Source organism: Neopelma chrysocephalum, unplaced genomic scaffold (assembly GCF_003984885.1).
Source record: "Neopelma chrysocephalum unplaced genomic scaffold, ASM398488v2 Primary Assembly neopelma1_67, whole genome shotgun sequence".
Taxonomy (NCBI): domain Eukaryota; kingdom Metazoa; phylum Chordata; class Aves; order Passeriformes; family Pipridae; genus Neopelma; species Neopelma chrysocephalum.
In genome coordinates this window covers 2,819,544-2,843,773 of record NW_020897726.1, presented here as the reverse complement: position 1 = coordinate 2,843,773, position 24,230 = coordinate 2,819,544, and the positions used below count along the sequence as shown (strand labels likewise).

Sequence of the window (24,230 nt, the reverse complement as noted above, 5' to 3'; positions counted from 1 at the left end):
ATTCAAGTCAGAAGCATCACTCTAAGTAGAGTTTACTTGTGCATAGTGTCCTCTCCATCCTTCCTGAACCATTCTAGGAAAAGTTACTGTCTAGAAACCACCTAACTGACCCTTTCCCCTCATTCAAGATTTCAAGGAAGAGATTTGGATAAGAGGGTTCAGCTAAATATTTGTATTTCTTGTTTTAAAGGATTTTAAAATACTGACCCATCTTTACTTGGCTATGTAGAACTACAGGTGGTAATTATTCAAGAAGATGGTGGTCATCTGAGCAGCAGGGATATAAAACGGTGTTGTCTAGGATGGATAAACTGAATAAGGCCTCTTTAGCAAAGCATAGAAGGGAAGCAAGAAGTGTCATAAGTCAAAGAGCAGGGTACGGAGTTTCGTTAGGCCAAGGCCAGCACTCAGAGATAAAATACATAAAAGCTATCTGGCAAGCTTTGAGCTGTAAGCCAGGACCCAATCCACAACAAAGCAATGGCTGGTGGACCTTGAACCAAGGAGCAATCCACCACTGGATATGGTCTAGTGGATCTCAAGCCATCCACAACAGGATGCGGGTTTGGTGCACTTGAACTGGGGTTAAATGGGGTAAAAACATTTTATCTCTAGGCAATTCTCCAGACCTTTTACCAAATATTTTCCCTAAAGGGACAGAGGATTGTGGTTATTGTCCAGTTATGGGTTTCCAAGTAGAGTTTGTGTCCATACAATAGATGGATTGTTGTGGCAGCATAAATGTGTAGACTGTAATTTAATTCTGACTCATATATCATGTATTTTTTTGATGTACAAGTGACAATGACTTTTCATGTTACTTTCAAGCAAAGGTTACTTCTGTTGGTGAGTGGGCTGTGGGAGATGGAATCTTTTTTCATGGTGTAGCATAAAACATACCCTTAGCTTGCTTTTAGCTACATTTATAGCAAACCATGAAGAGAACATGTAACTTTTTATTCTGAAACATAATGATCCTTTCTACTCTATAATTACTTCAGTTTTCAATCCCATGCCATAAAAATTGATGTAATTTTGTTACGGACTTTATTAAAAGCTAGATAATGTGCTCAGGTTTTTAGTAAGTTAAAAGAGCATTTTCTTAGAAATGCATTAATGCATCTTTGTGAAGAACAGTGTTACACTTTCTTCCCAGTTGCTACACTGCATCTGGCAAATAATTCAAATACAGAAATGGCATAGTGTAGTGCTATGCAGAAACACACAAGTAAACTCTGAATGAGCCACCACAGAACAGGAAGCCACATTGTCCCGTTAGCACTGTGCTCCATCCAGTACAGGTAATTAGCCTGGCTGCTGCAGTCTGTGCAACAGCCTAAGAAAACAACCTTTATTAAGATGCTTTGGATGGGTAATTTGTTTATAAGTCTTTCTGGAAAACAAGGGGCTTGCAAAAGCTTTTGCAGATTTATGTTCAAGCATTAGCTTCTCTAATTAGTCATCAAATAAATTGTTTTGTGCGTGATTTTTTGACTCATGAGAAAACTAAAGAGAATTAAAGAAGTACGTGATGGTTTGTTTTTATTTTTTTAAGTAGTTCTTCAGTGGAGAAGCACAAAGCTAGAATAAAGCTAGCTCCAACATCCAGAAATCTTGATTCACTTTTCAGTTTTGCTGGACAAAGAAAAAAGGATGATGTCTGTTCCATTTGTCTTGAGAAAATGCTCCACCTAGATACAGGTCTGCAAAATAGTGCTCCCCTCACTGAAAGTCATGGCACTCAAAGCCTCTGTTTTTATTGAAATCTCTGCTTTGACTGGTGAAAGCCTTTCCCATGTATCTGGAAGGCCAACATAAACAGAACACAAATCATCAAATTAGTATTTAATTGCATCTTATGAACCATTGGGACTGTATGCTTCATTCATCCCATACATTTGCTCTACTAAAATGAAAAATTACTTTGACTTCCACTTTTTGTTTTAAACGTATTAGTCCTCCTCTTTAGACATTACCGTTATTAATGCTCAGGCTGCTGCAATGGCTCTGAATTCTTATCATTCATTCAGTTGATATTATTACCCAGTCAAAGCTGACATCAGAAATGGTACCTTAATATTAGAGAAAGAAATCGTGACTGGAATTATTCATAGATTACACAGCATACACTACTTGGAAGACAAAGAATCAGCAGAGGCGTTTTTTTAATAATAATTTATAGCCTGATCCAAAGTCAATACAAAAATTCTCCATGACTTTGGTAAATTTTGATTTTAGCCCTTTGTAATGAAATTTAGGAGGGAGACCAGCAGTTGCGTCCATACTCTTTCTTCTCTATTTTGATATAATTTAACAGCACTGACAAGAAATTTATAAAAATACAGCAGAGATTTCTCTGTGTGTTCCCTGCAGAATTAAACAGGATATGGAGCAGCTTACAATACTGAAAAGTAACTAAAGGAAAGAATAAGCAGAATCACAGTATTTTTTCAATAATAATAAAGTAAATAATAATTATACTTACATTGCCCATGAGCTAATATAAAGCTCAATACTTCCCAAACATAACTTATGTAAAAGTGAGAAGAAAGATGTTTTCACTGTTAACCAATTTTAAAAGTGTTGTAAAGGTGAAAAAGACTGTACTTTCTCTCTAGATACTTTCTACTGATGCAACTACAGATATTGTTTCTCTTTCCCTCAGCTGGTCCTTCACCTCTGATGTGTGTCTGACAAATCAAGCTTCCCGAGGTCTCCCTCAGGATAACCTCTACTATGACTGTAAAACAGAGATGATTCTGAAATCAGGAACAAGAAAATAAAGTGGAATGTTACAGCCACAACTTTATATAAATACACCCTTTATATAAATGCACACTGGAAATTTTGCTGTAAGCATATTTACTGAGTTTTAAAATCTTATTATGAGTTTATTTGATTTTTCAACCTGTAATCATGCACATATCTGAAGCTATGAGATAGGAAGACTTTGTAGCTACAAAGTGTTAATAATCCTTTGAACTTGTGTATGGAAAGGCCTAGGATGACTAGGCAGGGATGAATATGATTACGTATATTCGAGGAAGCTCTGATTCCCAGCAACATGGTTTTATCAAAGATAACAGGAGCCCAGGTAAATATCTCCTTGGTTATCTTCTAAAAACAATAAAAGGCTATTTTGGCAGATATTTGGTAACAGTTTTATTAAAAGAACATTATATTTTAAAAAAAGGAAGTAGTTGGAATACACAATGAGACGAGATGACTGTAAACTTTATCCTAGGAAGAAGTTGTCATCTATGATGGAAGTGCATTAAGATCGGAAACAGCCATGGATCTCTTTGACAGTATTTAATAAAGTTTTGAATCATTGTAGTGGGTGAAACTGGCAGTTCTGTCGGTACTTGCAGTGATTCACATATGGTGTCATCATTAGAGAACTTGAAAGACAATTGCACACAGTATTCCTCTGGTGACTTGATGGGATCAGCCTCCTTCAGTCATTTAAGGTCTTACAGAAGGTGTAGTTTTACACAACATCTGGTTTTCTTGACGGCACTATTTGGAGAATACAACCAGGAAGAGCAAGACTGATAACATCGTAAGCCCACTGTCAGTTTTGTCAGCTTAAGAATATGGGAGCAAACTCCTGAGTGATTGAGTTTGTTGGAATAGGAGCATTTTGAGTGTTCTCATTTGCTAAATAGCATTAGAACAAAACAGGATGTTAAGTGACAAGGATACTGATGAAAGATGCTGACATCACTCCTTTTTGAAGATACTGAATTCTAATTAAAAATAGTTTGTTACCTAGCTCTGCTTCTGTGTGGTTAATGTTTTAGTTTTATTTAAAATGTCTTGTCAGCTGGTACTTAATTGCACAATGGATCAAGATTTAATTAGCAAGTGGGTTTTCTTTAATAATTGAAGCTTACCGCTTAGCAAAACAGCAATTGAAATATTTGATACTAACATAATATCATGCAATATCAGCTTTTCAACTTGCTAATGATGCCTGTGACTACATAGGCTGTTTTCATAATCTATAGTTGTTGAAAGTAGCAAGTTAATAATGAAGACTGAAAACCTGTTTAGCAAACATGTAAGAATACTGACATTCTGGTTACTTATTTAATAATTTGATGAAAATCATGTCATTATTATTATCATCTTAATAAGATTCATGGGCTTTCAGATATGTATTGGAAGACTACACAGGAAGATTACACAGGACCTTTTCAGACAGCTTCCCTGCTTTTTTTTTTCCTTTTTATTCCTTTTGCAATGGAGTCATGGACTAATCTGCTAATAAAATATATGGTCTGTTTGCTATGTAAATGTACTAATCTAGTTTAATTAGAGTCAGTAATGACAATCAAAAAATGGTAGCAGTGGTAAGAGAGTTGGTAGGACATGTGGAACACCCCTTTTATAACAGACACCTTTTTTTTTTTAAACAAGGAGTTCATTAATAGTTTGGAGAAATGAGGCTGACATACAAATTGCCTCAGCACAGTGCTGAAAATGACACACCTATAGTAGGCTGCTATTAAAAGATTATAAGAGCATCAACAGGACAGGTAAGCTGCAGGCTGCATACATCTTTGTTTATTTTTTTTAACATGCTTTTTCTTCCTGTATGTTGTCACTGTTAAACAAAACATTGATGAGTCAGTCATTTTAAACCACTTGCTGACTACTCATTTAGGCTTCCTGGCAGGAAGAACCGAAGATAGTACGAAACAGCTGCAGCCACACTGGCTAACTGACTATGCACAGCTGGTTTACAAAGCTGGGGAGCTCAGGGCATGGCCTCCATGTGGGGGGCTGTCAGGGAATGGGCCAGAAAGCCAACAGGAGTACAGTTAATCGACAGAAAAATTGTATTCATCTCACAGGCTCATACTGTGAAATTATTAATATGAATACAAACCAATCAATGGAAATATAACGTAAACATAGTAAATATTAATCACAGAATCACAAAGTCATAGAATATGCTGAGTTGGAGGGGACCCCCAAGGATCATGGTGTCCAAACCTTAGCTCTGCACAGGGCCATCCCCAAGAGTCACACCATGTGCCTGAGAGTATCATCCAAACTCTGTCAGGTTTGGTGCTGTGACCATTTCCCTGAGGAAACTGTGTGCTGGACATTTTGTCCAGAGGGATACTGTGAGAAACAGTATCAAAAGCTTTTTTGAAATCCAAAAAAGATTCCACAAACTGGCTTCCCTTGATCAGCTAGGTAGGTTACCTTGTCTTAACAGGAAATCAAGTTTGATAAGCAGGACTTTCCTCTCATGAAGCTGTGCTGGCTGTGACCAATGACTGCGTTGTCGTTCAGGTGTTTTTCAATACTTCCCAGAATAATCTTCTCCATAACTTTATCAGGCACTGAAGTGAGACTGACAGGCCTGTAGTTTTCAGGGTCCTGCTTCTTGACTTTCTTGAAAATTGGGATATGAGACCCAGTTATCTCTATGTCTAGATGGAATCGTGATTTCATTATTGTAGTACTATGAGATCTAAAAAATTAACTTTCCTATGAGATACTTTCAGTGTATGAAATAAACATAAATTCATTTTGATTAAAATGGATTTGAAACATGAATCATGTCAGTATCATTTCTACGTTTTGCTGTAAGAAGCTGTAGAATTCAACATGCTATTTTTAAATTGCATATTGACTCAAGATGTTATTTCACAACATCATAAGGAGATTATATGTCTAAACACTCTGAGTTGTGAACACCTTACATGTGGTTAATTGGGATATTATTTTATAGAAACTGTAAGTAAAAATGAAAAATAAGCCCCTTAATGATGACTTATAACTACAGTCTTAGTGGGGAGATGTACATTTTACCTTGTTATGTATAAATCCATATTTACTGAAAAATGGAAGATGACTCATGTGGAAAAAAAAGAAAGGTGACATAGAATATGCAAATACTGTAAAGACAAATCTGGAACCCCACAATGGGAGGAATGCACCCAGACAAATCTTCATATAGCAGTGCCACCAAATGCAATAATTTTTTGAATGGTGTATCAAGACAAAAATGTAAATAAAATTATACCTAACAATGAGAGACTCAGACCAGCTGTTACTAAAAGACATTTTCCTACTGCTTCCTTGAGCCTCCATTTTACTCTCTGGTTATTTAATTATTGCATAGACTGTCACACTAGTCCTTCTTCAAAAATTGTGATGATGAGGATATTGGTCCTAACAGAGCCCTACTTCAAATCTGAAGCAGTCAGGGGGGAGGTTTTCTCAGAATCCATTCATTTTCTGTAGATTTTGCAACATCTAAATTTTGCTGTTCTAAGCATATAATCCATTAAGAAACCTCTTTGTCCTGGTAAGGTGAGAAATGGGCCCATCTGTGAACTTCAGATGAATTTAGTGCAAAGAGTGCCTTTAATCTGATTATAGAAGTTTCCCCCTCTTTGAAACAACTGTTGCATTTCCCTGAACTGATGTAAATCAAGTCACAGGTTATCAATGAGGGCAGCTTGCAAACTCCTGTAAGAATTGCTGAGTTCCAGACAAAATGCCATGGAGATTAGCTCCACACTGAGCACTGGAGGTGTGAACAGCTCTGCAGCTCTGCAGAGCTCATTTCTTCTCTTTGACCTTCTGTTTTGGATGTGTAACTAATGCCATAGTTGAAATTTTGGATAAATTGCTTAAATTATCAAATACCAAAAAAACTAGAGGACCATCTTCTACAGTAACTAAATTTTCTCTTTGTAATGTTGTTTGAGACGTAGCCATCCAGACGTGACTGAGAAGTAAATAACGAGTACCTTCTCAACATCTGTCCAAAAGTTGGGCAGACACCAGACTAATGCCTCAATTGCACTTTGACAAGTGGAGAGAAAAGAAATGCTACATTTATTTATTGTTTTGTGCAGTGAAAAGAAGATACACGAGGTACCCTACAGCAAGTAAACAGGATGTCAGCAGGAGGCCATAGGCCATCTCATTGACTAGAATTATTGTATCCTTCCTTCTACAACTCTACTGTCTAGACAAATACTTCTAGTATACTGCAAGCCCATTGAAGTAGGAGCTTTGGTCCATATTTATATACCTTGTACAAATACCAGTGCATCTTGGTCCAATACTGAGTGTCCCAGTTCCTAACACAACACAAATATGAAAGCAATTAATGATATGGCAACACGTTGTAATTGAAAAAGACAGTGCAGCTTCTTTAGACCAGTGAACACCACAGCTGAAATAGGAAACTCGGGATGGGCTCTGCGATGTTGTTTGCTTTTCACTGGAGTACTGATGAATTCTTCTGCTATCACCCTGGGAAATAAATTCAATCCACTGCCATATGTAGTGATCCACATCTTTCGTGAAAGCAAGTGAACACACTTATGCTAAAGCGGCTCAAGGGGTTAAAGAATGAAGGGGAAATAATCTTTGAAAGTCAGATTTAAATCATTCAGACAACTGAAGATCCAATAATTATAAAATCTTCCAGTTCGTGTTGCTGTATGCTGCAGCAACGTGGTCGTTACTTCTAAATACACTGGGGGGGGGCGGGGGAGGAAGGTGGAAAAGCTCCACTGAGCACTGAATTTTCATGTTTTTGTCTTTCACAGCCCTCGGCGCGGGACTACAACCCCCAGCAGCCCCCGCGCGGCCCGGCGGCCCGTTCGCGCACCCAGCGTGCCGCGCGCGGGGCGCTGTCGTGGCGCTCGCGGGTGAATGAGGCGAGGCCGCGCCGCCGAGCCCTGCTGCGGCCCCGCGGAAGTTTCGGCCGCCTCCTCCTCCTCCTCTTCGGCTGCCTCCTTCTCCTCCTCCCGTGGCAGGCTCTGGGCAGAGCCATGAGGCGCGCGGGGCTGGGTAAGCGCGGCGGCAGGGCCGGGCTGGGCTGCCTCACGGGCAGGGCCCAGCCCCGGGGAGGGTCTGGGGCAGGGGGGGCGTGAGAGGGGCTGTGCCCTTGGGCGCAGGGCTGCAACAGACCTCGGAAGCTTTTTAGGGGAAACGCCGTCACCCCTGCTTCTGCCTCTTTCTATCTGAGCTGGATTTACGGAGCAGCGCTGGGGTTTGTATATATCATAGAATCATAGAATGATTTAATCTGGAAGGGACCTTAACGATCATCTAATTCCAATCCCCCTGCCATGGGCAGGAACACCTTCAACTAGACGGGTTGCTCAGAGCCCCGTCCAGCCTGTCCTTGAACACCTCTAGCGATGGGGCATCCACAGCTTCCCTGGGCAACCTATTCCAGTGCCGCACCACCCTCACAGTAAAGCGTTTTTTACTAATATCCAATCTAAACCTACTGTCTTTCAATTTGAACCCATTCCCCCTTCTCCTGTCACTGCATGCTCTTGTAAATACTCTTGGCTCATTTAGCTCTGATGATGATGTTCCAACGTGGTGTTAATTTGAGCTGTGTTCCCATGGATGGACAGATTTGTCACGCTTCAGTCAAGTTCCTTTCCAATTTGGAATTGTGTTTTTTATTTTAGTACTTCTATTATAGGTTTGTTACAAATATAATCTGGTGCAAATTCAGAAATCTTTGCAGAGTTCCTGCTGAGTGTTTTGAGCAGCTTAGGCCTCATTTTTCAACCAGCAGTCATGTTGATTACTTTAAGGAAACTTTGAACTCCCACGTCATGTTCTACAACCACGTGGGTGCTATGACTGCATAGTAAAGCTTAGGGGATGTTTATGCCCCAGAAGTTTATGACTGAGTTCTGGTGCTTCTTCCTAGAAAGTATTTTGGGGTGGTAAATCCCACATGGCTAAACCAGGTGCGTCTAACACCAACTTACGTTTACTTCTACATTTTAGATTTGTGTCATGCAATGGTATTTTCATGACATAAAACAAGTCTTGGGAACACTTCTTAATAGAGCAAGAGAGGTGTTGGGATATTTATCATAAAAAAGTGGGCATTTGATAGTGCTTAGATCTTCAGTCCCTTCCCTTGTCAGACTGACAGCTTGCTGTTGGGTATGAACTGAGAGGGGTTGGACTGGAGGCCACCCAGTGCAGTGTGCTGTTTCTGAAGAGGTGATGAATGTTCGTGCAAGGAGCGCTGAAGAAAGAGCATGCCTTCTTTTAGGTTGATTCTGGCAAACAATGCCTTAAGAATTGTGCTGAAACTGCTTTTTAAAGAAGTCTGCTGGAAGGTCAAGCAGAAGACTTAAATGTCTGTTATCAGCTGCAGTAAAATTTTCTGCTTTACCTTGACATTTCAGCTGTCAGTTTAGAACTATTTTTTAGGTAATAAGCTGGAAATAGAAGCTGGGCACCAGCACTTAGGCTGTTGTCACCATCTACCTGGTACCTCTTTTTTAGCCTGCAGTTACGTTATGGCCATGTCCCTATTATGTGTCAATGAGCAGTGTTGTGGGACTGTCCGTAGAACTGCCACGCTGGACTTTCTGCCCTTCCCATAAACAGCTGTAGCCAAATGTCTTCATTGTCCTTCCTATGACATTTAAAGAAGCAGCCATGCCTGTTGAAAAGCATTGGGGCAGTTGTTCATATCTGCATTGTCACAGTCCATATAAGAATCATAGTGTTTTGGCATGAAGCTGTGTGGTGTATTAACTTATAGACACACTCAAAATTGTGTCACGAAATACTGTAGTTAGATGCGCTTGTAAAACAGACACAAGTGAGAACAACCCTAACTCTCTAAATGATAGAATTTTAGTCAGATTTCTGTATTTGACATTGGCACTTTTGATTTAACTGGCGGAAAAAAGGCTTCTTGACTCAATGTGGTGAAATGAAAACATATATTTCATTGCAGTCAACAACTCCCTTTGTTGAAGAGGATGGTCTGGCACTGATCTCCTCTGATGACCAGTGACAGGACTGAGGGAATGGCCTGAGGCTGTGTTTAGAGGAGGTTTAGGTTGGATATTAGGAAAAGATTTTTCACCCAGAGGGTAACTGGACACTGGAACAGGCTCCCCAGGGAAGTGGTCACAGCACCAAGCCTGACAGTGTTCTAGAAGTGTTTGGACAATGCTCTCAGGCACATGGTGTGATTCTTGGGGTTTTCCTGTGCAGGCCCAGGAGTTGGACTTTGATGATCCTTGAGTATCCCTTTCAATTGAGAATATTCTGTCATTGTGTGATTCAGTCTTGTTGAGGATCTGTCATTAGCTTAACTTGTAGAGTAACAATTTGCAAGTACAAATTAAAAAATTGTCATTACTTAGATTTAAGGAATGGCTTCATGGGTTCATAAAATGATATCTATTGTCAAAATAGAATTGTAGTTCTCTTTTAAAATATTAATATTATGTATGCCAAGCACACAATGAAATTATTTGAAATGGAGTTTTCTCTGTGATTGGGATTGGTGTCTCTCTTCTCACCCTTTTTCCTCAAAAAGAAAAAAAACTCCACAAACACAAAAATCTTTACAGCATATTTAAAGTGCAATCAGAGGCATTCAATTTTAGTGTGCCATTCTGGCTAGCCATATAAGTATATATTAATGTTGTAAATGGGTTGTTAGTTGAATTAATCTAGTGGGATCTTTGTCATAAAGCTTATAGTAGTTCTTTTCTGTTTGCCTTTCTAAGTCTTGATCTCTCTTCATTTTTTTCAAATCTTAGATTTGAGGTCTAAGACTGATTTTTGTCCTGACTGGACGTGGCTTTAATTATCCAGTGCCCATGCTGCTGTCCAGCCGCTTTATGTAGGAAATCTTTATTAGAGATTGGAGGAAGTGAATGTGTGGAGCTGAGCAGCTTTCACTTCTTTCTGCCCTGCATACTCTGCTGCCTCAGTTGTCTGGATGACAGTCCTGAATCTCCATCACCCATAACGCCCAGGCAGGAGTGGGAATAGAACTGCAGAATGGTGACTGAAACAGAAATGCTCTGCTCAGAGGCCTGGTTTCTGCTCTCAGGTCTTGTTTGTAGAGAAACTCATGTAAGGATCCGAGTATGGTTTTCCCTTTAAGTATTTAATCAAGTGATATTTGTCTTTGTTAGAGGATGGTCTCAACTCTTCTATTTTCAGTTTGGTTTCCCACATGTAGTGGCCTCAATGCTTCCTTCCCATTTCCATGTAATGCCTGGGTTGATTTCCATAGAACTCATCCAAAAACACTGTCAGGAGAAAAATTTGATAGTGCTAAATTACAGCCATTCCTCAGTTTTTCTTCTTTTATTTGCATATTGAAAGGTAAGTATCACATTTGGAAAAGGTAACTTACACGTTTGAGTCTCTGTCTCAGGAGCATGCAAATCACTTGTTCCAATGGTGTTTTCTGTCTGTAACTACGGACTGTTGTGTTTACAGGTGAGGGAGCACCTGCAGGTAACTATGGCTATACCAGCAGTGGATACAGTGTTTATGAAGAAGAGAATGACAGGTTAACAGAAAGTTTGCGTACGAAAGTCAGTGCCATTAAATCGGTACGTATTTAATTACAGTGATATTGTCACGTTTATTGAATTAAATTATATGAATCAGTGAAGCAGTAGACTTAGTTTAAAACATAAATTTAATACTGTGGTGAGTTAACCATGGCTGGATGCCAGGTGCCCACCAAAGCTACTCTGTCACTCCTCTCCTCAGGTGGATGGGGAGATAAAAATAAGACAAAAGGCTCATGTGTTAAGATAAGGGCAGGGAGAGATCACTCACCAGTTACCATCATGGGCAAAACAGACTCGACTTGGGGAAATTAATTTTATTTATTGACAGTCAAATCAGTAGGGTCATGAGAAATAAAACCAAATCTTAAAATGCCTTCACCCTACCCCTTCCTTCTTCCTGGCCTCAACTTCCTCCCCCTCAGCAATGCAGAGGGACAGGGAATGAGAGTTGCAGTTTGTTCATCACACATTGTCTCTGCCACTCCTTCCTCCTCGAGCTCTTGCCCTGCTCCAGTGTGGGGTCCTCCCATGGGAGACAGTCTTCCATGAATTTCTCTAACATGGGTCCTTTCCATGGGCTTCAGTTCTGCACTGACTGTTCCAGCATGGGTCCTTCACTAATTGTTCCAATGTGGGTCCCTTCCATGGGATGCAGTCCCTCAGGAACAGGCTGTTCCAAGGTGGATCCCTCACGGGGTCACAACTCCTGACAGCACACCTGCTCCAGCTTGGGCTCCTCTCTCCTTGGAATCACAGGTCCTGCCAGGAGCTTGCTCCAGTATGGCCTTCCCACAGGGTCACAGCCTCCTTTGGGCATCCACCTGCTCTGGCCTGGGGTCCTCCATGGGCTGCAGGTGGATCTCTGCTCCACTGTGGACCCCCATGGGCTGCAAGTGGACAGCCTGCTTCACCATGATCTGCACCATGGTCTTCAGGGGAATCTTTGCTCTGGTGCCTGGAGCACTTCCTCCTGCTTCTTCTTCTCTGGCCTTGGTGTCTGCAGTGATCTTTCTCCTGCATGTTCTCACTCCTCTCTATGCAATTGGTCTTGTGAAGTTTTTTTGCCCTTCTTAACTATGTTATCCCAGAGGTGCTACCACTGTTTCTGATGGGCACTGCCCTGACCAGTCATGAGTCTGTCTTGACATTGACCAGCTGACATTGACCCTTTTGGACATCAGGGAAGCTTCTGGCAGCTTCTCACAGAAGCCACCCCTGTAGCCCCCCCCCCAGTACCAAAACTTTTCAAAAGTTTCCAAACCCAATACAAATACAAGAAATAATTAATGTCAGCCAAGATGCACAATTATTCATGTGTAAAACTGATTCTTTCTTTAATTAGCTTTTTAAGCTAGAGATGTCCTTTTTTGTCTACCTTGAGCACACCTGTGGTGTAACTAATGGCTTACTGTCCTACAGAATGAATTACTATCCCTGCAGAAACTAAAATCTTTGAGTTTAGGTCAGTAACGCTGTTTCATTTAAGAAAATGGACTACTACTTTTTGGTCTTATCGCTACAGCTCACCAGTTTCTGCTGTATCTGCTTATAAATCTGTAATGTGAAAACTGCTCTTAGAAACAACATGCTAATATCCTCTGAAGAAGTTGTTCTAATGATTCTGATTCCTTCCAGAGACCGAGGACTTCTTTCAAACAAGTCTAACTGAAAGACAGCTCTGTGATTAAAATTATGTCAGTTTCTTGTTCTTAAAAACTACAAATTTTGTCAAACACATTCTTAGCAATAGATGCTGTTTTTATATATAGAATACAAGCTAATGAATTCTTTCCATTGAAATTCTGAAGTCATTCCAAGTCGTATTGCTAATACTGCTGCTTAAATGTAATTTGTTTAGTCTCAACTAGAAACTAAAACAGATTTAGAATAAGAATTTAGAATAAGTTAAGGGGGTAAAAACAAAAGCTTTGACCTTTGTTAGCAAATTTTATTTCTTGTCTCCTTCTTGGTATGTTACATTTCAAAATCGATGTATGTCAGTGCAGTTGGCAGTGCCCCAAGGAGCAGCACATGTGCTCTTTCTGCAGTTGCATCTTTTAGTGCAACATAATAATCTTGGCGTATGGAGTAACCTTCAGATAATCTTCCCAATAGCCTCATGTAAAATCAGTTTCACTCTTGCTTTACTATAGATTGCACTGAAATGCAGCAGTAAGAAATAATGAGATTCAGGTTGTGACACATAAAACCAAACGTGTTCAGTCTAATCCAAAGTATGGGGGCCTGGAGCACATTTCCCTCCATTCTAGGAGCTGAGCTGGTTGTTCAAGGCCAGTGTGCTTGTAAGAACTGTGGCAAAGGAAAAGCTGCTAAGAATTAGAATCAGTGTCAGTTCTCCCTTGTTTGATTCCAGAGCTGCTTTTAAGCCAAGGCTTTCCTGGCTGGCTCCCGTCTTTGAGATGTTGCAGCTGTGTTGCAGCTCCATCTGTGCCTGGTCTCATATCTCCCTGATTCCAGCCCTAACCCAGGTTCACTTTGTGGCTTGACCTTGGACTGTCTTGGGCTGCTCACCAGGCTGTTGCTGGCCCTGGTCACCATCTCAGGACAGACTCTCCCTGGCCTATGCAGCTTTCCTCCTGCTCCTGTGGCTCCCTTGCTGTGACACAAAGCAGAGAATGGCTAGACAAGGTCACTAAAGAAAATCCCATTTATAGCATAACAGGAATTTGTCAAAAGAGATGCTTTAGCAGGTTACATGCGTCAGCTCTGGCAACACTGAGTCAAACGGGTGCTCATGGTCCTTTGTGCTGTGTGCCAGCAGTTTTAACAGTTGTTCCAGGAAATGGGCAATTGCTACTTTAGACTTGACTAGATCTTGAATTTTTGAAAGTCCATGCAATACTTCTAATAAGACATTATCTGGAAGAGGACCATTGAGCACCTTCTGTGACTCTTTAGACTCATCTGATGAAAAATCTTTTCTTAAGAGTTATTGACAGAATACTATGTATGTTATTTTGTTTTTTGAATATATCAAGTACTGTTTTCACATTTTTCCTGGGGAAATGCTAGTCATGTTATGTATTTTGGACTGAGTTCTCTAATCTATGTATAACTGATTACTCATGCTTAATACTTTTTGGTGTTTTTTAACAGCTTTCCATTGAAATTGGAACAGAAGTTAAAAACCAAAATAAAATGTTATCAGAAATGGTAAGTATGTAGTAACTAAACTTCTTTAAATACAGGGCAGGATTAAGAAGTTAGTAATGTGAAGCATCCTGTTTTTTAGTATGAACATTTTTATTAAAATGTTGACAGCTTATTATTGACTGTAGCATGTGACTGATTCGGTAACAGTATTTCTGTTCAAAAAGATAAGATGTGCAAATATGTTACTTTCAAGGCACAACCAAGGCCTTTTTACTTCAGATATGACTATTGATTTTCAATTAGAAAATGTATAGTACTATTAAAGAGGCAGTTCTATATTTATTTGTATTCAAGAATAGAAGAAGGAAGCAAAAAAATAAAGTCAGAAATGCCTTTTTTTCTTGCAGTTTGCTTTGGCTTGGGGGAAAAAACAGCACTGGATAAATGGGTGAAAGTTTTTTGTGGTTAATTTTTGCCTCTAAAATAATTTTAGTTTTGGAAATTTTGAAAAAACAAGGAAAACTACACTTAGTGAGCTGTAAGGGTATTTCTTTTCTCAGAGTAACATGTTTTTTGTTGGTTTGTTTGCTTGTTGGTTTTTTTTAAATGTAGGAGAATGATTTCGACTCTACCGGTGGACTTTTAGGTGCAACTATGGGCAGACTGAGAACACTCTCCAGAGGAAGCCAGACAAAGCTATTATGTTATATGATGCTCTTTTCATTGTTTGTTTTTTTTGTAATATACTGGATTATTAAACTGAGGTGATGCACGGTACCTCTGGTTTACATTGTGTAATTTCAACTACAGTCTTAATTAATGAAGACATTGATCTAAAGTGGCATATTCTGTTGATAAAAAATGGTGAAATTGTTCTAAATTGCATTAACTATTAATGCAATGGTATATATAGTTTTCTTAATATGTCAGAATTTTTCCCATCATCTCCTGTTTTGGGGGGATTGTTTGTAAATACGCAGAAAGTGCATAGTAGGTTGCTTTTTTTAAGGGAAAATAGTTTTTAGAATTAATTTTAAAAATACAGAAAACAAGGGGTTTTCGAATATGAAGTAATTGCAGAATTACAAGGCTTTCTCTTTCATTCTGCTTTTCATTCTGCACCATGCTCTAAATTAGAGCTCCAGTTTCAGGCATGTAGTAATTTCTAGATTGCAAAAGCACGAAGAATACTTCGATCTTTCTAAATTGGTTTTATCTGTGGATTTTTAAAAGGCTGGCCTGAAGCTAACAAATGTAAAAGTGGTACCACCAGAAATTACTTCTGTGACTAGATCTGATAGTGTTTAAGTAGCTTAAATTGTGTGTTTAAACTGTATTTTGGGGAGAAGTTACTTAAAACTGGATTTTATTTTTTAATTCAAATGTGACAAATCATGCTTACACATCTCTTTTAAGCAAATGCCTTTGATCATTGAGATCAATCAATATGGACACAGTACAAATGTTTTCTTTATATTTAAAGTATCAGAACTTAATGATTCCATTGAATCACAGACTTTTATTGTTAGGATGTTTACTTTTCAATTTGTGATGGTCCCTAGATCTACGCTGCATGATGCCTGAAATACAAGGGCAGATATTTTGAATTTTATATTAAAGTAAATTATGATGCACCTGTTGGAGGTGCAGTCACAGTAAGGTTTTTTTATTTTGAAGACTTAGCTTTGGCTCACCAAATAGTTTCTTATCGTTGAAGCTACTATATTACTGAGTTTAACGTACAAAAAAATTAAGTTTCCTAGATATTGAAGTTGTATCTACAATTTTTGAAAGACTTTTCTAGAAATACTGTATAATGTGTTGCCATTAATAACTAATTATGAAGTGTCAAATAAAGTGTCTTGTAGTATTATTCTAGCTAGTGTTGTTCATATACATTCTTCTCTATTGTAGAATACCAGTATAATTTTTGGAAATGTTGCTGCATTTAAGGGGCAATTTTTTTTTTTAAATCCATAATACAGGCTGTTTCCTCTGGCTTAAATGACTGTTTTAGGAAGAGTTAAAGTAATTACATGCATTTTTCATATTAACACATTTAATATTTTTCTTTAATAATTACACACAAAACATGGTACTTTGCTGCTGAAGTTCAGGCCTCCAAAATCTTCAGATACAATTAAAGAGTTGTTTATGGAATTCTGCAAATAAAAATCAACCACTACTCCCATCACCAAACATCCATGACAGAGCTGATGTGAACTTGGCAAAGATGACACAGCTCATTGTCATGATTGCTTGCTAAAAGTGAAAGATAGGGAAGGTACCTGTAATTGAGAGCAAAGGCACTGTTAAAGTATTTGGAGATGGCAGAGAATCATTTGTGCCTTAACTATGGGTCTTAAAAGCAAAGCTACACTGAAATTAGATTAAACTACTAATGAAATCATAGCTGTATCCATATAGAAGTTCTGTTTCTTAATTGGTGGTGTAGATGCTCTAAAATGTAGATAAAGCTTGATTAAAGAACACATTTTTTCTGTGTGCTTAGCATGGATCATTGAAAAACTTCAGTAACCTACTGAAAAAATGGAAAAATACCTTGCAGGAGGCTGCACTCTCAGGCTGCTCTATATCAACAGAATTTTGACATTGGAGAACACATAGAATGGTAATGCTGAAAGACCTGGATGTGCATTTTGATGACAAAATTACCGTTAAGTTTTCTACTCAAAATGTACTGGCTGTTTACCTTCAGTGTGCAGTACAAGCCATGCTCTTGCTGTCTTAATTTTCCAGAAAGAGTGGAGCTGTTTCACTTGCTTGGAAGTATTTCCATGTGTTTGCATATGATGGAAAGCATGGTTTCATCTGTCCCACCTCCTATTGACATCAATCTCAAGTCTCTGTAGAAATATAAAGGGTAGATTTAAACATGTGCATGCTGTTCTGATGGTTTTCTGCTGGGAAACCTGATGAGATTTACCTACATGTGTCATACTAATTCCAGGTGCCTGCAGAACACCTCATTCGCTGCCTCCTCCTGGGGAGGTGGTCTGTGATACTTCCCTCAATATCCCTGCTGGTCCTCTCCCAAAGTGGTAGGTGCCTAAGCCTGCAGTTGAACTTTAAGAGGGGAGGGAGTTTTTCCAGGGCCAGCGGCAAAAAGTGTTGCAGCCCTTAACTTTGATGAACTGTGTGGTAAACAAGAGTCAATCAGTACATGAGAATCGTACAGAGAGGGTACAATTTTCATTCAGGTTTTTTAACCAGTAAGCATCCAGTCTCCCTAATGGCTATGTGGGATCTAGCAGAACACAATATTATATAGCAGTATAGTGTTGTGTAGTATTCTAGTATAGTTTTATATAGTCTGTAAAGCTGCTGTGCTTTAAAAAGGAATGGCTGCTCCAAGAATATTTACTTTTGATTTGATATTTCTAATCACAGTCGTTTAAAACCTGCCATTAACATCACTGAGTCATCCCTAACAGTATTGCCTAAGTTTCCTGTGCTAGCCAGATTGCAAAATACTGCAACCTCAAGCAATTTTACTCACAAATTTCTTTTCTCCTTTGGGGAGAATTAAAAACCACCATCATCAACAAAAAAACTACCAAAACAGTTCTAAACTACCTCTACTTAATAACCAGAAGATTCCCCACCTTCCTACAGGCCTTGTTGAAGGCTGCGGAGCTGGAACAGTGGTAGGTTACTCGTTCTTAATGCTGCAGTGTTGTCTGCTTTGTCAAGCTGCAGAAAGCCCCGGCCCATGCTCAGCATTTTGCATCTTCACTGTAGCACCAGCAAGTAACTAATTCTCAGAGCTCCTCTGTGATGCCAATAAAAATCCTCCATTTGCAACAGGAATCCTGGACACATGGCTTGTTTATATGATGTTAGAAATAGGCACTGGTTTTGGTGGTGTGTGTGACAGACAAGTCAGGTTATCGTGTATAAAGACACGTTTTAAAAAAATAAAACACCTTTTACATACGTTTTGTGCATGTGTGTGTCTTTACAAAGTTGCTAGTAATTATGTTTTTGTAGGAGTGAGATAAGGAGTATTTCTTACATAACCTACAGAGAGGTGACTAATGGTGCTCTCTCTCCTGGGAAGACAGGCTGGAAGGTTTCTCCTAATTTAACCAGATCAAGATGACAAAAGACTCAAGTGATTTTAATCTAGCAACCCTCTTCTGGGAAAGAGACTTGCTTTCAGAATAAGAAAACAAAACCATGGGACCAACTATCCTGCCAGAAACTGCAGGGAAGCTGGGAAAGAGGACATAGTAAAGTAAGCTTTTATATCAGCTATTTATTGTATGCTTTTGGTTTGACAGTTTATATTATATCAATAAAGCATTGTTAATATGGCACATAAATATTTTAATACCTATAAATATTAGAACTTAATTGCTTTATTTAAGCTACCTCTAGAATCTTTTCATCTGGCACAGTGACACTTTGCTTTCTGATTTCTCCATCACCTTGTTACTGCCTCATGACAGAGCAGCAAGTCCTGCTCTACTACAGCCCCACTGAGGTGAGCACTGACCTGTCGTGGCTTCACCCTGACCAAGGACAGTTAGCAACCAGCCTGCAATACACCATGCAGTTTTGTGAAGGTGTCATTCTGAGGGACCAAACCTCTAGCTGCTTGTTGAATGCTGAGAGAGTGGGAGTTAGCCTGAGGAAAGAGAGAAATCCAGCTATTGTGTTCTATCCCTCTAAAACACTCCCTGCAAAGAGTTTCTTCTCATTCGGGAAATGCCATGCATCTGAAACACTCACTGTAGATTATAAGACTTATCCTACTCAACCAAATCAAGAGATATAAATGTTAAAAAGTAATCCAACTTTTTGACAAAGAAAAAAATCTTTAATGCCGAATTAAAAAACTGCACTTATGAGGGAGCATAAGGAACTATTCTCACTCAATGCAGGTTATCAATAATTTCTAGTTATGTAGCAACAGGAACAAAAATAACCCTCCATGTTGTCAAATCATGTTTCCCATCTCCATAGGTAATGTCATATAGCCTTCAGAAATGTGTCAAGCACTGCTTTAAGGAGAAAAAACAAGCTCCCTTTAATCTTGGACTATCCTAATTTGAAGGCTGTCAGATAACAAAGTTACTCTAATGATTAGGAACCCTCTAATTTACAGACTGAATGTATTTCTGAGTAGTATAATCCAATATAGTTCACGGTTTAACATTCCTCTGTTGGCTGATGTTGACCCCTCTGCATTCTGAGGGCCATTCAGCCTTTGCTTCACACAAGCTAAGCCATGTCCATTACGCTACCTGTAAACCAGGCAGCCATGCCACAGCTCATGGCACTATAAATCTGTCTGTGGCTTCAAGCTGTTAAAATGTGATGGGTTTTGTGGCTGTGCATTCCAGTACCATTTACTACCCACAGCCTGGAAGCCGTGCCTGCTCAGGGAGCCATTCTACATTTTCCTCCCGAAAGCCATGTGGCATTGGCACTGAAAAAGCCCTTTCTGTTCACAAACATCTTGAGCGGAGCCTGCTGCACTACTTACCTTCAATGCAGGTGTCTTCACAAAACTTTAAGCTCCTGAGAACATAAACTCAGTAATTTTCTTTCCCCTTTCTGGCAGTGATCAGTGCCGGTCAGATGTGGGGAAGAAAGCAAGTTTTGGTGACTCAAGCCCTGGTTTTCCCTAGTAGCCTGGCTTCATGGCAGTGGTCCCTCAGGGGTGCTGCTCTCTGCTTCCCTGGTTAGGAGGCCATTGGTAAATCCATACCATGGTTTATGTGCCTTAGAGTAGCACTGCTTCCCAGAAGGACATTTTTACACTGCTTCTTTTCAGCACAAATTGCACTTGATTACAAAATGTTTACTCTTTTTTTCCCAACAATTACTATTTTTAGGTTGTATTACTGGCAAGATTTTTCTCCACAAAATATACTGATGCACCCTTAAGCTTAATATTTTGTGATTTCTTCAATTTTCAGACTCAGCTAGTTTGCCTATAGGCTGTCCAAATTAAGCAGAATCTAAAGGACACTGATTCTCAGGGAGAAGTTTGAGCTGATGCCACCCAGTGCAGCAGGTCTCTGGCCAAGCTGCCACAGCCCAGACACCCCAGGCTGTGCCTGCTAGTTTCCATGGCACTGCTCTTTCCATTTAGGGACATTCTGAAGACCCAGCTGAGGGAATGGGCATCACCTTGGCCTGCTCTGGAGTGTAGCTCTGCTGTAAAGTCATCACTGTACAGTTGCTTGCTTTGATTTGCAATCTTAGAGCTAGATGTCATGTGCTTTATCTCCTAAATTCCCTGTCAAGATACTCATAAAAGTTAAACAAAGTGGTAGACAGGCATCTGTCTGTCTCAAAGCCTCTGCAGATAAAGGCTGAAACTACAGATTTTGTTTCAGAGATGACAGAAATTGATATTAAGCCTTGTCTCAACAATTAGCTACAGACTTCAAAGCAAATTGTTTTTGTCAGCAGAAATGGATGCATAGGCTTCATTTTGTTTGGTACAACCATAAATGGTTATAATGACAAAACCTGATTAAAAAACCCCAATTGTCTAGACTCAAGTTTAGACATGCTTTGTAAAGAATGAAAGACTATAAACAACAAAATAAACTGAATAAAATATTTCAAATGACTTTTTAAATATGTGAAGGATACAAAACCAGAAGGAAATGCGTTACTTATTAAAAAATCCACTTAAAACTGTACAGAAGTTTGGTTTTTTAACTATCCTCAGTTACAGGTAGAACTTCATATTGCAATAACAGGCGAAAAATGAAATCTGTGTTTGTTCTTCAGCTATGTGCATTCGCAATGCTACTTACACTTCTATCTCACGAGTAGTCAATCAATATTTTTCACTACTGCTTTCTTGATTCTTTCACAATGCAACAAGTAAAGAAATGATAGCATTCTCCCCCTCACAGCCCACAGGAGTAAAACTTGTAAGAACTGGCAGCAGTTAGACATAGTGATTAGTAACATTAGTCACAATCTTAATTTAAAAAAAACCAAACAACTCTTTTAAGAAGGCCACACAAGTTCTTCCTATAACAATTGAAGTGTACATAATTAGTATTATAATCACTATTAGATCACTACCTGAAATTTTTTAAAACTCTTTAAATCTGAAAAATTGCAATAAACATGCTACTAGAAGGTTTCTTCCCTCTAATCTCTGATAAACTGGGGTTTTCATATAGATGATGGGTTTGTTCAGTAATTGATTTTTCCCAAGTCATGATGTTTTTGAGGCCTTTCAGACAAGGAAGAGAAAAATAAACAAACATGACTCCAGGCTAGTGCTCTCCTTCTCCAGAATCCTGCTAGTAGGGTATATGCTGGAAAGTCCATTCTTTATGGTATTTATATTGGCTTTTATATTGGCTTTTATTTTTCTACGAAACCCTTTGATATTTGGGCTCTAAACTTTTTTTTAAAAAACCATTCTCCTTATCAGAATCCGTACAACTGAAAATAAACATTTACATATGTAAAATCAGCCCAGTATAGGCACCTACGTAGTGAAGCAGCTCTCTTTATGCCTTTCTAGAAAATATTGCACTTAAGAAATGTCAGTTGTTCTACAAGGTTGAAAATACTCATGATTAAAATGACAGAAGTGAACAAAGTAATCTGGCAAACAGTTTTGTTCCATTTCTGTTAATTATCTCTGACCGACAATAATAACTAAAATTCAAAGACTTCATGCACTAACCACGCATTGTGCTGTGTGTTCTTTGAGAAGTCTTTGAGCCCAACATGTCAAAGACTATCCAACATTTCCTTGGAAACTTTGTGAGGATTATGCTACAAAAATATTTGTGCATTAAGACTAGATGTCATGCTGTGCAGTTATACTGCTACTACTTAACAAGTATCACAGTGACGTGAATGGTTACTCAGACTGCTGTACTGAAAAGAACAGATTTGGGAAAGTTGCTGCATTGCTTATCGTTACAGATTAACAAGATTCTTACTTGAACTTGTAATTGTTTATTTAGGTAATGCTCTACTTGTCCCTTCCTGGACCTTTGGTTACTCAATGATGGAATTTTACTGATTCACAGAACAGTTTAGAGTATAAATATCTTACCACCTTTAGCCTCATTTATAAAGATGTTTGTGTTAGAGGTAGAAAGATACGTTTCTTTAGCCAGCTGATCATGTATACCAATAGGAAACACTCTGGATTTCTCCTCAGGAACAATGTGACTGTGCTGGTGTACTTGGAAACCACTCTGGTATCCACAGAGAAAACCTCTGCTCACAGCTAGCAATACTATACTGGGCTAGGAAATCTTAAGACAAAACAAAGCTGTATATAAGCACATACACATTAATCTGTACAGACTACAACATTTACAGTAAGTGCTTCAAGACAGAGATTTATTTTATTCAGAGTGCCTACTGCAGTAGCTTTCAACACCTCCATCACCAGGGACCATTAGCTGTTAATAGAGGCTGTGAATAACATAACTAAGAAAAACCATCATAATGAAAGCTGGCTTAAAACCACCACCATAAAACAGTCTGTACCTTCACTAGGAAATTTCAGGAATCCACAAGTCAAAAAACGTTGAGGTTCTCTCTGATTTACTGCAATGGCATTCTTATTCATAAAATGCTATTAAAAATAGAAAAAGTAACTCAACCTTCTAAGAAGAAACAAGCTTTTTGCAGATTTTCTTGAGTGTTCTGCTCTCACTTTACACAGACACATTTACCAAAACTTTCAACTAGCTGAACCACTTATTTTGCTAACCTTTGATTAGGTATTTTGTATGTAAGGGCTGAGTGTAAATCTGTTACTGCAAGAAAATTCAAGTTCCATTTTGGTCCATCTACAGAACATAAGACACTGGAGCCAGAAGTTTCCTAAAGCTACCAAGAAAGCTGTTTGCTAAGAGAGAATTTTGCTCTAAGTAGATATAGAGTAAAATTTGAATTAATTATTTGCAAAAAGGCCTCTGTACCATTTCAATGGTCTAACAACTTGCTTGTTAGGTCTCACATGGTATCTGGTGTGACTAATCAGTTGGAGACTGCTATCAGAAAAGACAACTGCAGAAGCCAAGTGGGGAACTCCAGCTTCACACACATTTGGGGAAAAAGATAAAGCTGATTTTCATTCATTTTGGAAGAAAGCTTCTGGTTTATTTCTGTCCTTATAATCAAGGCTACAAGTGAACAAAAAGCAATGAGAAAAAAAAAATCACCTGCTGCTAGCCCTTTTTTCCTTTGTTCTACTGTCTGGCAGATACCAGAGAACCATCAGGGAAAATATTGAGTTTATTTGACATCTAAGCCAACCTGTGGATAGTTCAAACTTCACAATTGTAATGCAAAGCTAAGATTTGGCATAGGAGTAGTTGGCCTGTGTCGTGACACATATCACCCCAAAATCAATTGCACTGTGTCCTTGCATCCACAACGCACATCAGTGACGTACCATTCCGTGGAACAATACCATTCACACTGGCTGGCAGCTGGTGCCCTTTTCAAGTAGGTTATCTTTTAGCAGGACATTTAGGAGGCCAAATTTCACCGCTTGCTTACCTGTAGAACCTGCTCACCAGAACTTCACTGGTGAATCCCATTCCTCCCCAAAACTGCAGACAGCTGTCAGTCACTTCACGGGCCAGACGTCCTGCCTTTAGTTTAGCCATGGAAGCAAATTTTGTCACGTCGTTTCCTTCTACATACAGAGCTAATAAAAAAAAGAGGATAAAAAAGGAGTCACTGGCCACAGCCTGCCTCTCTGAAAAGCACCTCCGTGTTGCTTTAGCC

General features: G+C 39.0%; 2 protein-coding genes across 3 annotated transcripts in view; one reads left to right on the top strand and one right to left on the bottom strand.

The window, feature by feature from the left end:
- The first annotated feature begins 7,674 nt into the window (after positions 1-7,674).
- Positions 7,675-16,338, top strand: BET1 (Bet1 golgi vesicular membrane trafficking protein). The gene is made up of 4 exons (XM_027684621.1): positions 7,675-7,830; positions 11,272-11,387; positions 14,469-14,525; positions 15,078-16,338. Exons 1-4 carry the CDS (start codon positions 7,812-7,814, stop codon positions 15,231-15,233), a joined length of 348 nt encoding a protein of 115 aa, XP_027540422.1. The 5' UTR covers positions 7,675-7,811; the 3' UTR covers positions 15,234-16,338.
- Positions 16,339-16,506: 168 nt separating this feature from the next.
- LOC113968237 (probable acyl-CoA dehydrogenase 6) overlaps positions 16,507-24,230 on the bottom strand; it is a 79,787-nt gene continuing 72,063 nt past the window's right edge. Inside the window, exons 8-10 of one of the 2 annotated variants that reach the window (XR_003534445.1) lie at positions 24,000-24,150; positions 17,179-17,332; positions 16,507-16,753 (exon numbers count right to left, since the gene is read on the bottom strand). Coding sequence is in view for 1 of the 2 variants with exons in the window: in XM_027684620.1 (XP_027540421.1) it covers positions 17,242-17,332; positions 24,000-24,150 (242 nt within the window). In the remaining variant the exon portion in view is untranslated. Of the gene's footprint in view, positions 17,333-23,999; positions 24,151-24,230 lie in introns of both variants that reach the window. The other variant, XM_027684620.1, reaches the window with a different exon arrangement.